Here is a 16,285-nt window from a genome sequence, read left to right as displayed (position 1 = left end):
ACTTTCCTGTGCTGAGGGGAAGGAAATGAAGATTAATTTGGTTTAAATTCCACTCCCTTTTCTGAAATGTATGCCATGTACAGTAAAAAGAAATTATTTGTAGAGTATTGGTCATGAACCTTTTGTGTTACTAAATAAAAATAATTCCCATTTATCCTCAAGCATCATGGCCCAGCTTTTAACCTGTATTTAAGTACATTTTCCCACAGGACTGGAATCCACTTCAGGCTTGATGGGTTCAGACCCTGGATAAATTAGTGTGGTCCTTGCTGCCTGTCCCCAAGCACAGTTCCTTTCCAGAGGGAGGAGAGACTTTCCACCCTCTGTGTGACCCTAAATGTGAGATTTAATTGCCTGTGTGCCCATTTGGTTATTGGAATAATCTCCAACCATATGTGAAGAGACATGACAGTAAAAGGAGTTGTTCAGTAGACAGTAAGAACATTTAGAAGTGCCCCTAAAATCACAGGAAGGGTGAATATGAAAAGGTATCTGAAGAAAAGGGATTCAGCTACATTTGCTCTCCATCATGGCCTTCCCACAAGGTCACACTGTGCTGTCTTATGACACTAATCATTTAAATTCAGTAAATTGTCCAATAAACCTGGATGTATCAATCTTTTTATAAATAATGCCTTTATTTTGGTGGGGAAAAGTTTGGACCCTGAAAAACTGAGAGGTTCTGTTTGAAAAGGGATGGTCCTTTTCAAAAAATCCTGAAGTGTAGTCCCTTAAGTAAATCACTTCTGAAAATGGCTTTTAGGTCCTCAACTACTTTCCTTACTTTAAACAACTTTTGTCACAAATACTCTCACTGGGAAAGCTCTGAGAGACTCAGTCTGCTGTAGCCTGTGTTATTAAAGAGATAAAATTGCAAGCTAAGCTACTTAGGTGTAGTTGGTAAAAGAGTGAAATGTGTTTTTTTCCTGAAAAAGACATGAATTTACTTGAACTAGAACTCATGCACATGGTTAATTTCCCATTATTCTGGGAAAGTCTTGTTCATGTCTCAAATTTTGATCAAGGTATAAAATGTTACAACGAAAGGATGATTATTCTCACAGACTTTTTTTTGTTCAAACATGTGGCCCTGGTATTTCTATCTTTGAATTTTTTTTATTATTATTTTTTTTATGCTACCAACCAAGCTGGTCCATTTTCCAGGCGTTTCCAAGTAATTAAACTCAATTAAAACTATTAAATTCTTTCTTTTGGTGACAACTTGGTTATTAACAGATAACCACAAGGAGGAGATTTAACTTGGAAGGCCCTTGATTGTATCCTAATCCGTCTCTCACCTCTGGCTGACACCTGTGGCAGATAAACCCCATAGAATAGGAGTCTGCTGAATACTCTTAATTAATACTTTCTTCCTTGTAGAAAAGTAATTATTTGCTCACGGCATAACTAGGTATTTGGCAGGGATTTAAAAGGACTGATTAGTTTTAAATGCTGGGGCTTTATTTTGGTGGGGTTTTTAAGGGAGGTGATGGTGTCTGAATGCAGGATCCAGGCTCAGGATGACTTTGTGCTGCCAATCCCAATGTCGAGGTAATTGTCACGTTGCTGAGGAGAGCAGAGTCAGACAAGAAGCAGATTTGTTATCAGTGTCAGAGGAGCCAGCTCTGCCCCTGTGCAAGTCTGAACAGGGAACCTGCAAGGCAGAGCCTGGAGAGGGCTGTGGAGCCAGGGCTGGAGAGACCTGCACTGAGAGATTGCCAGAGATAAACCTGCTTGCTGCTTCCCTCCAGAGCCACGGTGTGCAGGAGGGGAGAGCTGGCTGTGGGCACGCAGCCTGCACCAGCTGCAGGTGCTGACAAATACAGGGCTTTTAGGGCATACTCTAGGGCAAGGAGAAGCAGTGCATGAAAAATCAGTGTTCAGGAGATCTGGGGGAAGGTGGTTTTAATGCAGAGCCTTTGGGATGCTGCTGGGGGTGCAGTTTGAGTTTAAATCAATGTCCAAGGGTGGTTTTAATGCAGAGCCCTTTGGAGGGTCCTGGGGGTGCAGTTTGTGTAATTCAATGCCCCAGAGTGGTTTTAATGCAGAGCCCTTTGGGAAGGTGCTGGGGGTGCAGTTTGAGTTTAATCATGTCAAGGTGTTTAATCGAGCCCTCTGAGGGTGGGTGCAGTTGTTAATTCAAGGTGGTTTAACAAGCCTTTGGGATGGTGCTGGGGGTGCAGGTTGTGTAATTTAAAGGTGGTTTTAATGCAGAGCCTTTTGGAGGGTGCTGGAGGTGCAGTTTGTGTAATTCAGGGGTGATTTTAATGCAGAGCCTTTGGGAGGATGCTGGAGGTACAGTTTGTATAATTCAATGCCCCAGGGCTGCTGTGGAGATAGAGCCAGCACCTCCGGCAGTGGGGGCTCCTGGAGGGGCTCTGGGGACCAGCACAGTGCACACTGCAGCATCCTGGCAGCACTTAAAGCTGATTTGGGTGTGCATGCACATTCTGCATTCCCTTTGCTCTGATAAATACAGTGTGGTGTGAGCAGATCTGCCTTCCCACTGCTGTCATAGGGAAATATTTGCTTGCTCACCTCCAGTTTTCATGGAAATTGTCTTCAATACAAACTGAAGGCTGTTCAGCAAGGTCCTTTTAGCAATCTTCTGTCTTATTATTACTTGAAACAAAGGTTAAAAATGAAAACTGAAACAGAAATTATTTTTAGGTGAGGTATTAGTAGCTCGGAGGACATAACTGAACTCAAATTGTAATATTTAAAACATAATCAATTTCAAATGTAGAGAACTACTTCAAGGGTTAGAAACAGTGCATTCAAGTGGCCAAACTAAGAGCAGCACTGGAAACCAATGTGTGAGCTTGTGCCACTGGGATATGAAGGAAAATGAGCTCCTGCTTTAGTCTTCCTTTACAACACACAGGCTGCTGCTGCCCATGTTTTCCTCGAGCAGGAATATGTGCTGAACAGGCAGCAAAGTTCCCCAAAGCAAGTGGATGTGGAGGATGTGGAGCTGGGGCTGGCAGTGCCTCACTGGGAGTGGAAATTATCTCTTACAAGGGGTGGCCATTGCCAGCAGTGGCAGCAGCCCATCAGAAACAGCAGGGACGTGTCCAAGGATGCTCTCTAGAGAAAACAGTTCTGAGCAAAATGTTGAAAAAGGACTTATTCTTTGTATGTTTTGATCCCTTGTTGTTTTTGAAGCAGCAGTAGGGACTGGGGGCTTTCTCTGGGTTTTCTCTCAAGGTGTGCCCTGAGGAGAAATGGGCAACTCTGAAACTGTGGCTCTGGTCTTTGGAAGTGGGAGAAGAGGGTGTGTTGAGAAGGAATGAATAATCCAGAATGATCCCTTCCCTCCTGATGCTTGTCTCCCCCAGGTTTGTGCATGGGAGGATCAGGAATTCTGGGTCTGAGCACCGGGGCTTTGCACTAAAAGTAATTTGTGGGGCTGTTACATTCTGACCCCAAAGGAAACTCCACCAATGGAGCATGGCAGAGATGAGGCATGTGGGGATACTCTGTGCTGCTGTAAGTTTTATTTACAGAAGGAGTTTATTGCCTGTTTTGCACCCCTGCCTCTCATTGTCCTTGTTTGTGAGAGCATGACTCTGAGATTAGCACAGGGAGGACCTCGCTCTTCTAGAGTTACTAAACAAGCACTGAGGGCTGAGTTTTTAGATTAATCTGTTTTCACTGCAAAAAGTGGTTCCTGGAGGAGATTTGATTTCAAGCCGTCTGTGGTCCTTGGGCTTCCCATGCATCAGGAGGCCTTGGCTGGAGGTGTTAGTGAGGAACTCCTTCCCAGGGCTCCTGGGCACACTTTTCCTACAGCAGGATGTTAGCAGGGATCCCTGGGAACTTCCCATTGCTCTGCTGAGCTCACACTGCTCCTGCATGGGCACCACTGGCAGCACAGAGATGTCCTTTGGTGGCACAGGGTTTCTGTGCCCAGGAAGAGCCCTCCATCAGCATCTTCACACAAATTCCATAATCCTCTTTCTGATTATTTACACACTGTACAGAGGATTTGGATATGCCAGTCCCATTTTGGTGCAGCCTGATTTTCCTGTTTATTCCTCCTTGAACTGACAGCTGTAGGAGCTGTGTCTTTCCTCAGGGTGGGCACAACCTCAGTCTGGGTCTGGTGCTTGTGGATGCTACAGCACTGCCCATAAATAACTGCAGGAGGAACCCTGGCCTCGTGCCTCTGGACACCTCTGTCACTCTGGGACTGCTGCTTGGCCTTACAACTTTATCAGCCTCTTTAGGACTTGGAATTGTGCCTTTCTGAGGAGGAAATGTCCACACTGTGGACGCAGTGGTGCCAAATCATTTCCCCAAATGACTTCCCCTCTGGGTGGTAAAGTGCATTTTTCTGTTTTGTTTTCATTCCATCATGTTCTGTACCTCAAGAGAAAGATTACCCCCCCACACCCCCATTTACAGTTTGGTTTCCATATTGTTTAGTTAAAGAGAAGGTAACTTCATACACTGTGGAAATGTTTCCTACTCCCCATTAGTGATTAATACCAATAAAGCCAAAATGAAACTTAGAGGATAAATGACAGATAGCAACCAATGAGATTTCCTGAAAGAGTTTTAAAAGCTAATGATCCTTGAAATGTATAAAAATAAATTGCTTCATTAAAAACCATTTTACAAAATAATTTCTTCCTAGCAGCATATTTTCTTCAAAACAGTTCCCCCGTGTAACTACACCTGGGCAGTAAAATTTGATTCAGTGCTGCTCCTATGGGGCCACAGTGAAATGCCCTGATTATGTCTGTGTCCCTGCGCCTCATCAGGGGAGCAGGTTTGGGGCTGAAAATGAGAGACATGTTCAAGGCAGGCCTGTTGGAGTTTTTACTTTGTGCCCTTGTTTGTGGGGCAGCAACAAGAATGTTTAATATGAGTGACAGAGTTCTCTGTAATGGGCACAGGGCTGGTGAGTCACACATGGCTGCAGCCACAGCCATTCTGCTCTAATTAAAGAGAGCTTCAGCAGGAATGTGCAGTAATTAGCTTGGTGTGTAGTGCACCACCCATGTCAGCAGTGTCTGCCACAAAGGTTGATTGAAATGTGCTCACCCTCCTGCACTGTGCTCCCTGTTGGAGCTCCTCATTGCTGTGCTGTCATGCAACAGCAGGAGCCACAGAAATCTGCAGAGAATTAGAGCAGATTTGCTCAAACTCTGTTTGACTGGGTGGGTTTCCTCTGCTGAAGTCACACACCATGCTAAGGCAAGGCAGATTTACACATCAGAATGAGATCCCTGACCTACTGAAGATGAATTAACAGCAAAAAGAAAATTCTGTTATGGGAATGTGGGCTTTTCCAAGTTGTCTGCTGCTGTTCAGTTTGAACAGGCACAATGCTTTTGTGCTGTGACTGTTTATCAAATTAAATACAGATTGTTTTTGCTTCTGTTTTTGAACTGTTTGATGAATGAGAAAATGCAGTGCTGGTAACTTTGTTTGCATCCACGTGTTTCTGTGCTCTTGCTGTGGATTTAGGAGCAAGGCTGGTTGTCTGGGGGCAGGAGGGGTGGTTGGCTGGCTTGGTGGGGCAGTGAAGTGACAGCCCTTCCACAGGCTCAGTGCTGCCTCAGCTGGGGAAAACATTCATTTTCTAGGGTGAATTAACCAAACTCACTTGAGTAGAGCTGCAGGTAGCACCATCCCCCTCCAGTGGAATTCTCTAAAGGTTTTGTCACTGGGTGTGAGAAAGTTCAGTTGTCCTTATGAAGGTGCAGGAGATATTTTAGAGCTGCCAGCATGTGCATCTTCACATTCAGTGGTTTAAAAATGCCACAGGCAGCCAGAGCTTCTGCACCATGTCCTTCCCTTCCAGGAGGCAGATTCAGGAGGGGCTGAATCAGACCCACAGGTGCTTGGGCTGGGAGCTGCTGGGACAGGAGAATCACAGGGAGCAAATAGTCAGGGCACTGGGGGCATTGCCATTCCCAGCACCAGCTGCAGTGACAGATGAACTTGTCCTGAATTTGTGCTGTGGCTTGTATTCTTTTCTTTTCCCTTTTTTTTTTTTTTTTTTTTTTTTTTTTTTTTTTTAAATTTTATGTTATTTGGTTTTTTTTAAGCAATGTTATAATTTGGTGTTGCTGCCATTGGGGCTGCAGTTGAGGCTCTGCAAGGCTGCTGCCCTGAGCAGCAATAGTTATATTGGACAAGGATTTTACTGTGTTATTTAGCATGGGGCTGTTTTAACCCTGCTCACGCTGGTAAATAAGTAGGCAGCAACTTATTTACCAGCCTGAGCAGAGTTATGGAAATGGAAATGGAATTGTTGCTTTGAAGGAAAAGTCAGGAAAGAATCACCCTCTGAATGTTGTGTTGCTGGGTAATACCCTCAAACCAGTCACTACTGATGCTACTGGAAATCAATTTTTTGTCTAAACTACTGAAGCAATTCTTGCATAGTTTCAGGTGTTTAGAGGAGCTTTGTGTCATCTGAAGTGTGTGGGCTGTCAGTGGTCAGGGGGAGTCACAGACATCCTTCAAAGAACAGAATTTGTTTATCTAGGAGAGCAAAAGAAAGGATGGGAAAATCATGTTAATGTTAAAATACAGTTGGGAAGTAAAATTACTTTAATAAATGTATCTTAGAAATAGGAATGTGTAGATCCTGGGTTTGGTCTAAGATCTCCCAGCCCCCACACCTCTCCCCAAAAAAGAAAATCAAAGTGAATGAAAAAAAGTTGATTTTCCCCTGACAGGATACCACAACCTCTGTGAGGATAGGTCTCATGATGGAAGAAATGATCTTCAACCTTGCAGATACACATCTGTTCTTCAATGACCTGGAGGTATGTGGCTGGTTATTTTATTTAACATCTTTCTCTGTAATCATTTGCATGTGGTCTACAAACTTGGGGGCTTTGGCCAAGAAACTTTTTATTTTGACCCCAGAGAGGTGGACCTTAGTTGGCTTACTGGAAGCATCACTTTGACACTTCCATTGTGTTCAGGATTTCTTTTTTTCTAAATAGTCAGTTAACAATGATGGCTTTTTGCAGGTTTACTAAATTATTAAATTTACTAAATTTAATAATTTGCAGATTTATTAAATTATTACTAAATGTAATAATGAGGACATTGCTGTTGCTTCTCCTGAAATTTGCTATTTGATAATTTTATTTAGCTAAATTAGCATAGATCCTATGGGGGCAGGCAGCAATTTGCTATGAGCCACAGCAGATGTTTTGAAAATGTTGCTTTGTTCTTGAGGAAGGTTTTGCAGAGACAGAGCAGGAGGTTCTGCTCAGGATCAGGAATACTGCAGGATGAAATTATGGGAGTTTCAATGTAACAGAACAAGAGGAAGAATTTTTCCTGCTGGTGACATGGATAGACCTGACTCTCTCTCATACAAAGCAAAAATCCTTTAGAGTGTGTGGTAAAAGCAGGCGAGGTGATGCTGGCAGGATGCTGAGGAGCAGCAGGGGTGGAAATGTGCTGGAATTTGCAGCCAGAGCCCTCAGCTGAACAGATCAGCACAGGGTGATGAGGTGGGGATTGAGCTCTGGGCACCTGGAATCAAAACCCTGCTTGGAGGCATTTGGAGATGAAAAACCTGGCATCCCTGGGCAGACTTCTGTGGTTTTGGTTTGGTTTTTTTTTTTTCCCTTCACTTGAAAAAGGAAGAATTTGTTTCTGTGCCAGATGAAAGGAGAGAACTTTTTCTGTGCCGGAGGAGTTGAGTGGGAATTTGTGGTTCCTCCAGGGCTCGGTTGCAGTGTGGTCCCCTCTGTCAGGGCAGGCACAGCCTTTCCTGTCCCTGGCTCCTGCAGCCCTCAGGTGTCACTTGCTGGGAATTATTTCCTTTTAAAGACAAGCGCCTGAACTGACAGATTTTTTCCTCTTTCAACTCTTTTCATAGGGAGAGTTTGTGATGAGGGCATAGAAAGTACAAAGTAAAATCTTTCTCTTAGGGATAAAAAATATAGAGCTCCTCTTTGGTAGCCCGGGGCGTTATTTAAGTAGTGATAATATTTGCTACAGAACCATCACCTTTCACCCATCAGATCTCATGTGATGCAACAAAGCTCCATGTCCTGCACTGTGACCCTACAAAACCCCTCTACCTTTTAGACTTTTGCAAGTTTTAAAATAAGTTTTCTCCTTTTTCCTCACTGCCCTAAAATTTTAAATGAAGCAGCAAATTGTCTGGCCTTCATCAAATTGTGCACATTTGTCACTCAGTAACAGCTCTGGGCACTGGTGGTTTGGTTTTAGCTGAGCTTTTCCAATTAAAAATTGATGGATGATGGAGAATTAAAGAAAAGTAAATGTGCCTTACAGAATTTTGCTTTCCAAAAAAGCCATGTTAGTTTGGAAGAATATGCAGCAACAGAGTCACCCAGAGTTACCCACCCTACTCCTTCATTTAGGATGATAAATAAAAGCCACCTTTGTGTATTCACAGAGTGGTATTTAAGGATCATACATCACTGAGTACTGGGCTTAAAAAATGCAGTGAATGACATCCTTAAAAATGAAAAAAGGGATTTGTAAAAACCAGCAGAGGAATAGATTCAGTTGTGGCCCCACAAGCATTACCATGTACATTAGCACCATCATGTGGTGCAGTGCAGGTCTGTACCACACAAAATGAGCTGGAACTGCTCAGGGCAGAAACCATTTCTGAGCATTTCTTGTGCTACAGCTGAGAGAGCAGGGGGAGAGTTTCCCACCTGAAACCACAGCAGGAATCCTCTGAAACACAAAAATGCTTCTCTGGCACAAATCCAGGTTCAGCCATTCTGGGGGGGTCCAGCAGACTGGAATAACCAGAGCATGGCTGGCCCAGAACTGACAGTGGAACAAGGGGAAAGAGGGGAGAAATGTCACCCATCCTTTCCAGAGAGGCAGGCTGGACAAGGAAATCAATTCCCTTGCCTTGGCACAGGGGAATGGTTTGTTCTGCTGGCTGCAGTTTGCAGTGCTGTGCAGAGGAAAAGGTGCTGCCAGGGTGCAAAGCCCTTCTGAAACATTCCCAGAAGTGCCTGATGAGGACAAAACATTTGTCCATAGGTACAGCAAGGTTTGCACAGCCCTTGGTGGAATTTGTGTGATCCTCCTTAGTCTGGTGAGGACGTGATGTCACCGGGAAAAAGCTGGCTTCAAAATGTGAGGGAGGAGCCTGAACTGGAATGTAACCAAAAAAAAGAAAAATCTGAAACTCTGGTTAGCCAGGGCTTTATCTTTTCTTAGGATCTGCCCAGAAGGGATTCAGGTAATTGTTTCCTGGATGCATTAGCTGAGTGCATTTTGGCTGTGCAGTTCCATTCAGGTGGAGCTATTCAGATCCATCCTCTCTCAGTGCTGCAGAGCAGTAGGCAGCAGATTCCAGCTGATTCACCCCAAAACTCAGGGTGGTTTTGGAAGGACACTGATCACTGGTCCCCAGGGCAGGGGGGTGACTGCAGAAGTCTTAGACTCCTACTGAAAACTTTCAGTCTTTTTAGAGAAAGGGATTCTCTGTCAGCAAGTTAAGTCCTGCAGGCAGATGAAATCCCTGCAGTGTGCAAGTGTGAGCCATGCAAGGTGTTTGCACAAAGATGATGCTGCAGAGGATATCAGCAAATATTCACCTGACAGATATTCTCCCTCTCTGCTCCCCTTTCTAGGGGAATCAGGGAGAAAAGAATTTACCCAGGGTTAAAAATCACAGTGAAGCTAAAATACAAACTCTGGCCTTTCCAGGGTTGTGCTTTTTTTCCCAGCTGCCTTTTGTTCACAGCACAATGCTGGCTAAAGAGCAGCACCTTCCACCCCAGCCCCTCGGTGGATATTATTGTCCAGCTGTCTGGAAAATAGGTATTAGGGACAGGAGGACTGGCAGGGGGATGAGGAGCTGACAAACAAGGGGATTAGTGTGTGTTTACAGGTTGCTGCCCTTGGGAGCCATGGAGGTTTTGTGTTCTGGGGAGGGTTAACCCCTCCTAATGAGGGATGCAAGCTCCACTGATCAGTGAATCCATGAGATGTTTGAAACTCTCTAGCACAGCCCTGTTCCCCAAATAGACTGTGTGGGCCTTTGTAAGTTGCTTTTATACCTGCATGAGGTATTCAGGGGGATGTGGGGGATAACAGAAGCAGCTCTCAGGAGCTCTGTATTTCACCAGGAGGCAGCAGAGGTTTGCTCCAAGCCAGCTGTGCCATTTAAAACAGCTCAGGCTCCCCTAAATGTGGCTGCTCCCACCTGGAGGCAGATTGTGCAGCGCCCAGAGACATTCCAAGAGTAAAACCAGCTCAGTGCCCAGAGCTGCAGGGGCTGGCTGAGGCCTCACACACTTGTGTGAGGTACAGGCTGTGTGTGTCACACACCATCCAGTGTGAGATCCCAGCTGAAGAACCAGCAGGGAGGTCTCACACACAGGCTGTGTGTGTCACACACCACCCACCTGAGATCCCAGCTGAAGAACCAGCAGATGTGAAACCTGGGCCGGGTTTCCTTGCTGCCATTGCAGCACCCTCCTCCTCTCAGCAGCTGGGGGATCTCAGTGTGGTGCTTCCCCTCTCACTGGGATGCCAGGGCAGCCTGCAGGGATGCAGGAGCAGCCTGTGAGCAGGGCTGGAAGGAAGGTGCAGGCTGTGGCTGGGGTAACACGAGAGGCTCAGCTATGAGGTAGCGTCTCAGGCAGTGTCAGGGTGTTTTATTAACCCAGAAATGTGATAGCTACTGTTGTCACACTGCAGTGTACAGAACAATCCATTCACAAACGAGAAAAGCAGATCCCTGCACAAATGCCTTTCCCCTGACTTCATGCAGTGCTGCAGCTGGGGTGCAGTGGGCTGACCCAGCGTGGTCACAGCAGCTCTGGGGCTGGAGGAGAGAGGTGCCAGCAGGGATCTGCTGTTCAGCTGCTGGGCTGCAGTTATATACAGCAATATATACTCCATTGATGATAAGAGGGCTGATGAGATGAGAACAAGATGCAGTTGCATGTCATTTTGAGAATTATCTAAAATGCTGCAGAAAATCTCATTAATATGGACAAGAACTATCTGTCATGTTTTGCCATTGACAACAAGTTTGGTTACTTGTTTGGGGATTTCTTTTTTCATTTTTTGAAAGGGGCTAGTTTAAAGTAATTCATCAAACTCATCATTGTGTAAGGTAAAACAAATTCTGTGGTTTACAGAATACTGAAGTGGTGAAGAATTACCTTGGTTAGCTGCAGTTGTTCTGACTCCACAGTTCTGTGGTACCAGCTGTCACAGCTTTTAAACTCTGTTGAAAAATCAACCAAAATAAAATATACTGTTCACCAGCTTGCAGGCTTTCTGTTCTGCTCTCACCCGTAAGGCTCATGGAGAAAGGAGAGTTAAGGTGCAGGGGGAACTTCCCAATTTTTCTTTCTAATCTTAATGCTGAGACTGGGAAAGAAACCAGAGGAATAACATTTCTCACATTTTTGAGGCAGGGCCTCCCCCATTGGAACAATGAGGGATTTTGGAAGATAAGATCTCGAGCACATTCTTGATGCAGGCTGAGCTCCAAGTGTATATTCTGGTTAAATTTCCTGTGCACAGATTTCCTCATTATTGACACACATTATTCCTCAGCTCAGTCTGTTTGTTGCCTTCAGTGTTTCAGCCCAGCTTCCCTGCACATCAAAGGCAGCTCAGAGCAAACTGGGAAAACACCAGCAGGACAGGCAGGACAGGCATCTCTGGAAATCTCCCTGGGACAGGTCTTCTCCCCTGTAATTATGTGGGCACACACCTCCTGTCCAGAGCAGTGTTCTCACAGGGGGAAAGGCTGCCAAGTCTCTGCCTTATCATGCATACAGAGTAGAAAAAACTCGGTTTTCCTGGCTAAACCACAAGCATCTCCATCTCTGTCTGCATAAGGAGTTCCACTCTCTGTGTTATTCAAGAGCTGTTGTGCCCTTAGATAACAGCAGATCTCACACACACTCTCTGTCTGTTCATATTTTGTGCAAGTGCTATGTGATACTTGTTGCTAACAATTAATTGACTAGACGTACAATACTAGCAAATTGTAAGATTTTATCTCCTTGACATTAAAGTAATCTTGCATTACATTATTTCAGTTTTTTTCCCACAACATTTACTCACTATTGTTTGGTTTTTTTCCATCTGTCTCCTAGGACTGTGACCAGATCCACATAGATGATGTCTCATCAGATGATAATGGTCAGGATCTAAGGTATGGGGTGTCCCAGGCTGGAAGCTGCAGGACAGGCAGTCCCAGCCATTTGGGAGTAGCAGGGGCTGGCCAGAGATACTCAGACCTGCCCTGTCTCCCCTCCTGGCTCCATGCTGTCTGCATTCATTGAGCACACACAAGTACAGAGTCCCCTCTCTCACATTGTTGTGTCTGTGCCTTCTCTCAGGCCCTGATTATGCTGAGATTTGGACCATTCTGGGAAATATATCTAAATTAGGTTGAGCTCCAGTCAGACCACACCAGTTTCATATATGATTTAACCAGACAATTGTCACAGCTGTGACCAAAATGCTTCAAAACCAGACTGAAAGGTTTCCCACTGTCCAGTCTGTAGTGATGGGCTTAGTAGAGAGGAGTTGGACTTTCCCATGCCAGATCCTTGTTGAAACTTGTACCTAGACTGCACCAAACCTGTGTGAGTTGGGTCATCATGTTCACAGAAACTGCTTCTGTACAATTCCATCTGCTTTTCCCAAAGCGTTGCCTGCAGAGCAACAAAAGGAAAAGAATGAAATGTGCAGAGCTCATATTGAGCTTTGCAATTAGTGGTTTTATGGATGATTATTGTGAGAAATTGATGCAGGAACAGAACATTTTTTTAGATCTGCGCTGCTAATTGTGCTGAAGATGAACTTCAGTTCTGTACAGCGTGTCCTGTGTGCGCCTCTTGTCCCCACATTTCTTTTCAGCCCTTTCCCCTCCCTGCTGGCGCTGCGCAGGCTGTAATTACACTGACCTCTCCCCTTGCCTCCTGCAGCACGTACAACTTCTCTGCAGATGGCTTCCACAGCTCCAGTGCCAGCGCCAGCCTGTGCCTGGGCTCGGGCGTGCACGGCGGCGTGGACTGGATGCGGAAATTGGCGTTCCGCTACCGCCGGGTCAAAGAGATGTACAACACCTACAAGAACAACGTGGGGGGTGAGTGCCACTGCCCGGCCCCAGCAGGCCTTTGCCCTCCCAAAAGCTGCAGGGCCATCTCTGGAGGAGGTGCAGGGGCCTCGGGATGTGAAGCTTCACGGTGACGGAGCAAGCGCCCCCGCAGTCACCCTGAAATGGGGATCTGTGCAGGGCTGTGGGAGTCACTAAAATACCTGGTTAGTGGCTTGAGAAAGACTCAGATCCCAGTGTGGGGGTTTGTTTTGTAATTTATTTGGCAGGAAAGCAACCTTCTCCAATTTTCCAGAATGCTCAGCAGGCAAGCAAACAGTTCAAAAGTAAATATCTCCTTTTATTTCTACTCAGCATGTCTGATTGCTGCCTGAAGGCTTTCTTGTATTATAGATACTCGTTTTTAACTCCCCTAAAACAATACCAGAAATCAGGATTCCCTGGGTTCCTTCATCTCACCTAGTTCCAGACAGTTCTTCCAAGAGACTCTCAGCTTCCTTGTCAGTAAATCAGTGCAGGTTTCCCTCTGACTAGGAAAAGAAAGAAGCAAAACTCAAAAGCATCACCACAACTTACTTATTGGTTGGAGGACAAGTCTGCCCTGCAGGCACTGAAAATGGGGCATGGCTTTTAAGGAGAAACAAAACCATCCTGGCCTCAGGTGTGTCTCTGGCCAGGTCACTGCCCACTTCACACAGCCCTTCATCTTCTTGCTCACTTCCCATGCAAGCTTTGTGCTCACTCCAAGCAAGCTGTTCCAGGGAGGTCCTGCTGTTGTGCTTGACTGAACCATCCCAGCAGAGGGGAAGGAAGCTGAGCTGCAGCAGCTGAGCCTCAGAGCTCAGGTGACATGGCAGTGACAAAGGGAGGGCACCAGGGCCAAGAGAGGGGCACTGGGAGAGTTCAGAGCACAGGCAGGTGCCCTTTGGCATCCCCATGCAATTCCCTCTCTGTGCTTTCCCTGCTTGCAGGTTTGATAGGAGCTCCTAAGAGGGAGACCTGGCTGCAGCTGAGAGCAGAGCTGGAGGCTCTGACTGATCTCTGGCTCACCCATGCTCTGAAGGCCCTGAATTTGATACATTCCAGGTAAGAGCAGCTCCAGGAATTGCCTGTGGGTTTGATCCAGGAGCTCCTTTGCTTCCCTTGTTTTCCCCCTCTAAACAAACTGAGACACATTTGCAGGGCTTTGCTGGCCAAGCCTGTGGGAGGCCAGTCTGCACGTTTGCCAGGCTGAGTTACCAAGGGTTGGGGTGAGCTTGGGATGGGGAACTGAGAAAAGCAAAACAATCCTTGTCTTTGCCTTTCCTTGGCTCCCTCAGCCATGGCTCCATTTCCAGGTTTACAAAAATGGAGAGGGAACAGCCAGTCTGTCCCTGAACATGCTCACTCACAGAACCCAGCATGGACATCACTACATTGTGTTCCAATTCCCACCAAAGACATCCTGGCAAGCTTGCAGTAAGGCTGCATCATTGCTGCTACTTTGGTTGATGTTTTTTTCATTCTACTGAGCTGATCAAAAGACATTTATGGTTCTCACATTATCTCCCTCTGGCTGCAAAATCCCCCATCGGCTCAGGAACTTCCAGTGGCAGGAAGGGTTTGCTTCCTACCACCTTTTAATCCAGGATGAAAGAAATAAACCCAGATTTCTAATAACTTCTGTTTCCTAGGCCCAACTGTGTGAATGTGTTGGTCACCACAACTCAGCTGATACCAGCTCTGGCTAAAGTGCTTCTCTATGGGCTGGGCACTGTCTTCCCCATTGAAAACATTTACAGTGCAACAAAAACAGGTAAGAACAAATTGACTAAGGCCTCACCTAAGGCAGGCTGAAGTTTTGTCCCTAAGTCATGCAATGAGTAGCTTTATTTTTAGCTCCCTACTTAGAGATGTCTAATTCACATCCTGACTCCCACACTTAACCTAGTACAGACTGCAGGGGGAAAAAAATTGTCTAAAAACACTTCTCAAGTGTCTCCAAGGGGAAGTGAGCCAGATATACAGAAATGTAGCCACCCTATGGAGCACTGGCTGCTTGTGGGATGGCCAGCTGCACCCAGCTGGAAGGTTGGACCTGTTACAGAAACACTTTTTGGATCCTTTTGCTCTTGCAGAGGGGTCAAGTGTGCTGAATGAGCTTTGTGAGTAATTTCTACTGGTAGGGTTGGCTTGGGGCTTCTTTGTGTTCTGTTCTTTCTGGTGTGTTTGAGCCTCTGGGGATTGCATTTTCATGTTTTTACTGCAACCAGAATGAACAGAAGAGGGCTCTGGAGACTGAATGCCACCAGTGTCACATCATTCTGCCAGCTGGTGGCCTGAGCAGGGCACCACAGTCACAAAGCTCACAGAAACCTGGCAGCACTTGCAGGTCCTTGGCTGGCAAACAAGTGCCAGTGGCTGTCATGAGATGGAGAGGATCTGCCTCAAAAGAAGATCCAGTTTGAAAAGAAAGCAAAGAACTTTGCAGCCAGTTCAGTTAGGAGATAACTCCAGATCCTGTGCTTGAATGTTAGCTCTGCCTGTGGTGTGTGTCCAGATAAAAAAGTGTATCTTCTCTTGTGTTGCCCAGGGAAAGAGAGCTGTTTTGAAAGAATAATGCAGAGGTTTGGAAGGAAAGCCGTGTACATTGTAATAGGAGATGGTGTTGAAGAGGAACAGGGAGCAAAAAAGGTAAAGTTTGTGGATGCCATGGTAGATTCTTCCAAGTTTTGATTGCAATAACTCTTTATTTAAAAATACAATGAAGCTCCCTCCATTTGAAGCTTACCATTTCTTAATATGTAAAATACTCAACAATCACCTTGTCAGAAATTCCATACTCTAAATCCCCCCAGCTTTGGCAGCTGGTACAATATTTCAGGTAATTGCTGTGTCACATGTTCCAGGAATCATTCTTGCTTAATAAGGATGGCTGTAAAGACATGTAAAGGGAAATTCCAGCGTGTGACCTCAGATGAACAGGCAGAGTGAATTTCTGATCTACACATGCTGATTTGTAAATTCTAACTGGTTGGAATTAGTTTTGAATTACTTACTAGACTATGCCTATATCCATACATGTGCTTGTATTTCTGACTCATTGAAATTATGAGTGTAACTTCATTATGGCAAATACCAAAGGGCTTGTACAGAGTTGCTGCCTTCATCAACAACTTCTGGATCAATGTGATTAATTTCACAAGCAAAATGAAATTAGAAAATTGTACTGAGTACAAA

General features: G+C 45.5%; 1 protein-coding gene across 7 annotated transcripts in view; it reads left to right on the top strand.

Annotated features, from left to right (window-relative positions):
- Positions 1-16,285, top strand: part of EYA2 (EYA transcriptional coactivator and phosphatase 2) — an 87,136-nt gene that overhangs the window by 68,116 nt on the left and 2,735 nt on the right. For all 7 annotated transcript variants that reach the window (XM_064730143.1, XM_064730142.1, XM_064730141.1 and 4 more), the window contains exons 10-15: positions 6,696-6,785; positions 12,099-12,157; positions 12,936-13,096; positions 14,038-14,152; positions 14,740-14,861; positions 15,639-15,739. In XM_064730143.1, coding sequence (XP_064586213.1) covers positions 6,696-6,785; positions 12,099-12,157; positions 12,936-13,096; positions 14,038-14,152; positions 14,740-14,861; positions 15,639-15,739 — 648 coding nt within the window. The remainder of the gene's footprint in view (positions 1-6,695; positions 6,786-12,098; positions 12,158-12,935; positions 13,097-14,037; positions 14,153-14,739; positions 14,862-15,638; positions 15,740-16,285) is intronic.

Source organism: Zonotrichia leucophrys, chromosome 20 (assembly GCF_028769735.1).
Source record: "Zonotrichia leucophrys gambelii isolate GWCS_2022_RI chromosome 20, RI_Zleu_2.0, whole genome shotgun sequence".
Lineage (NCBI taxonomy): Eukaryota > Metazoa > Chordata > Aves > Passeriformes > Passerellidae > Zonotrichia > Zonotrichia leucophrys.
This window is presented reverse-complemented; position numbering and strand designations above follow the sequence as displayed.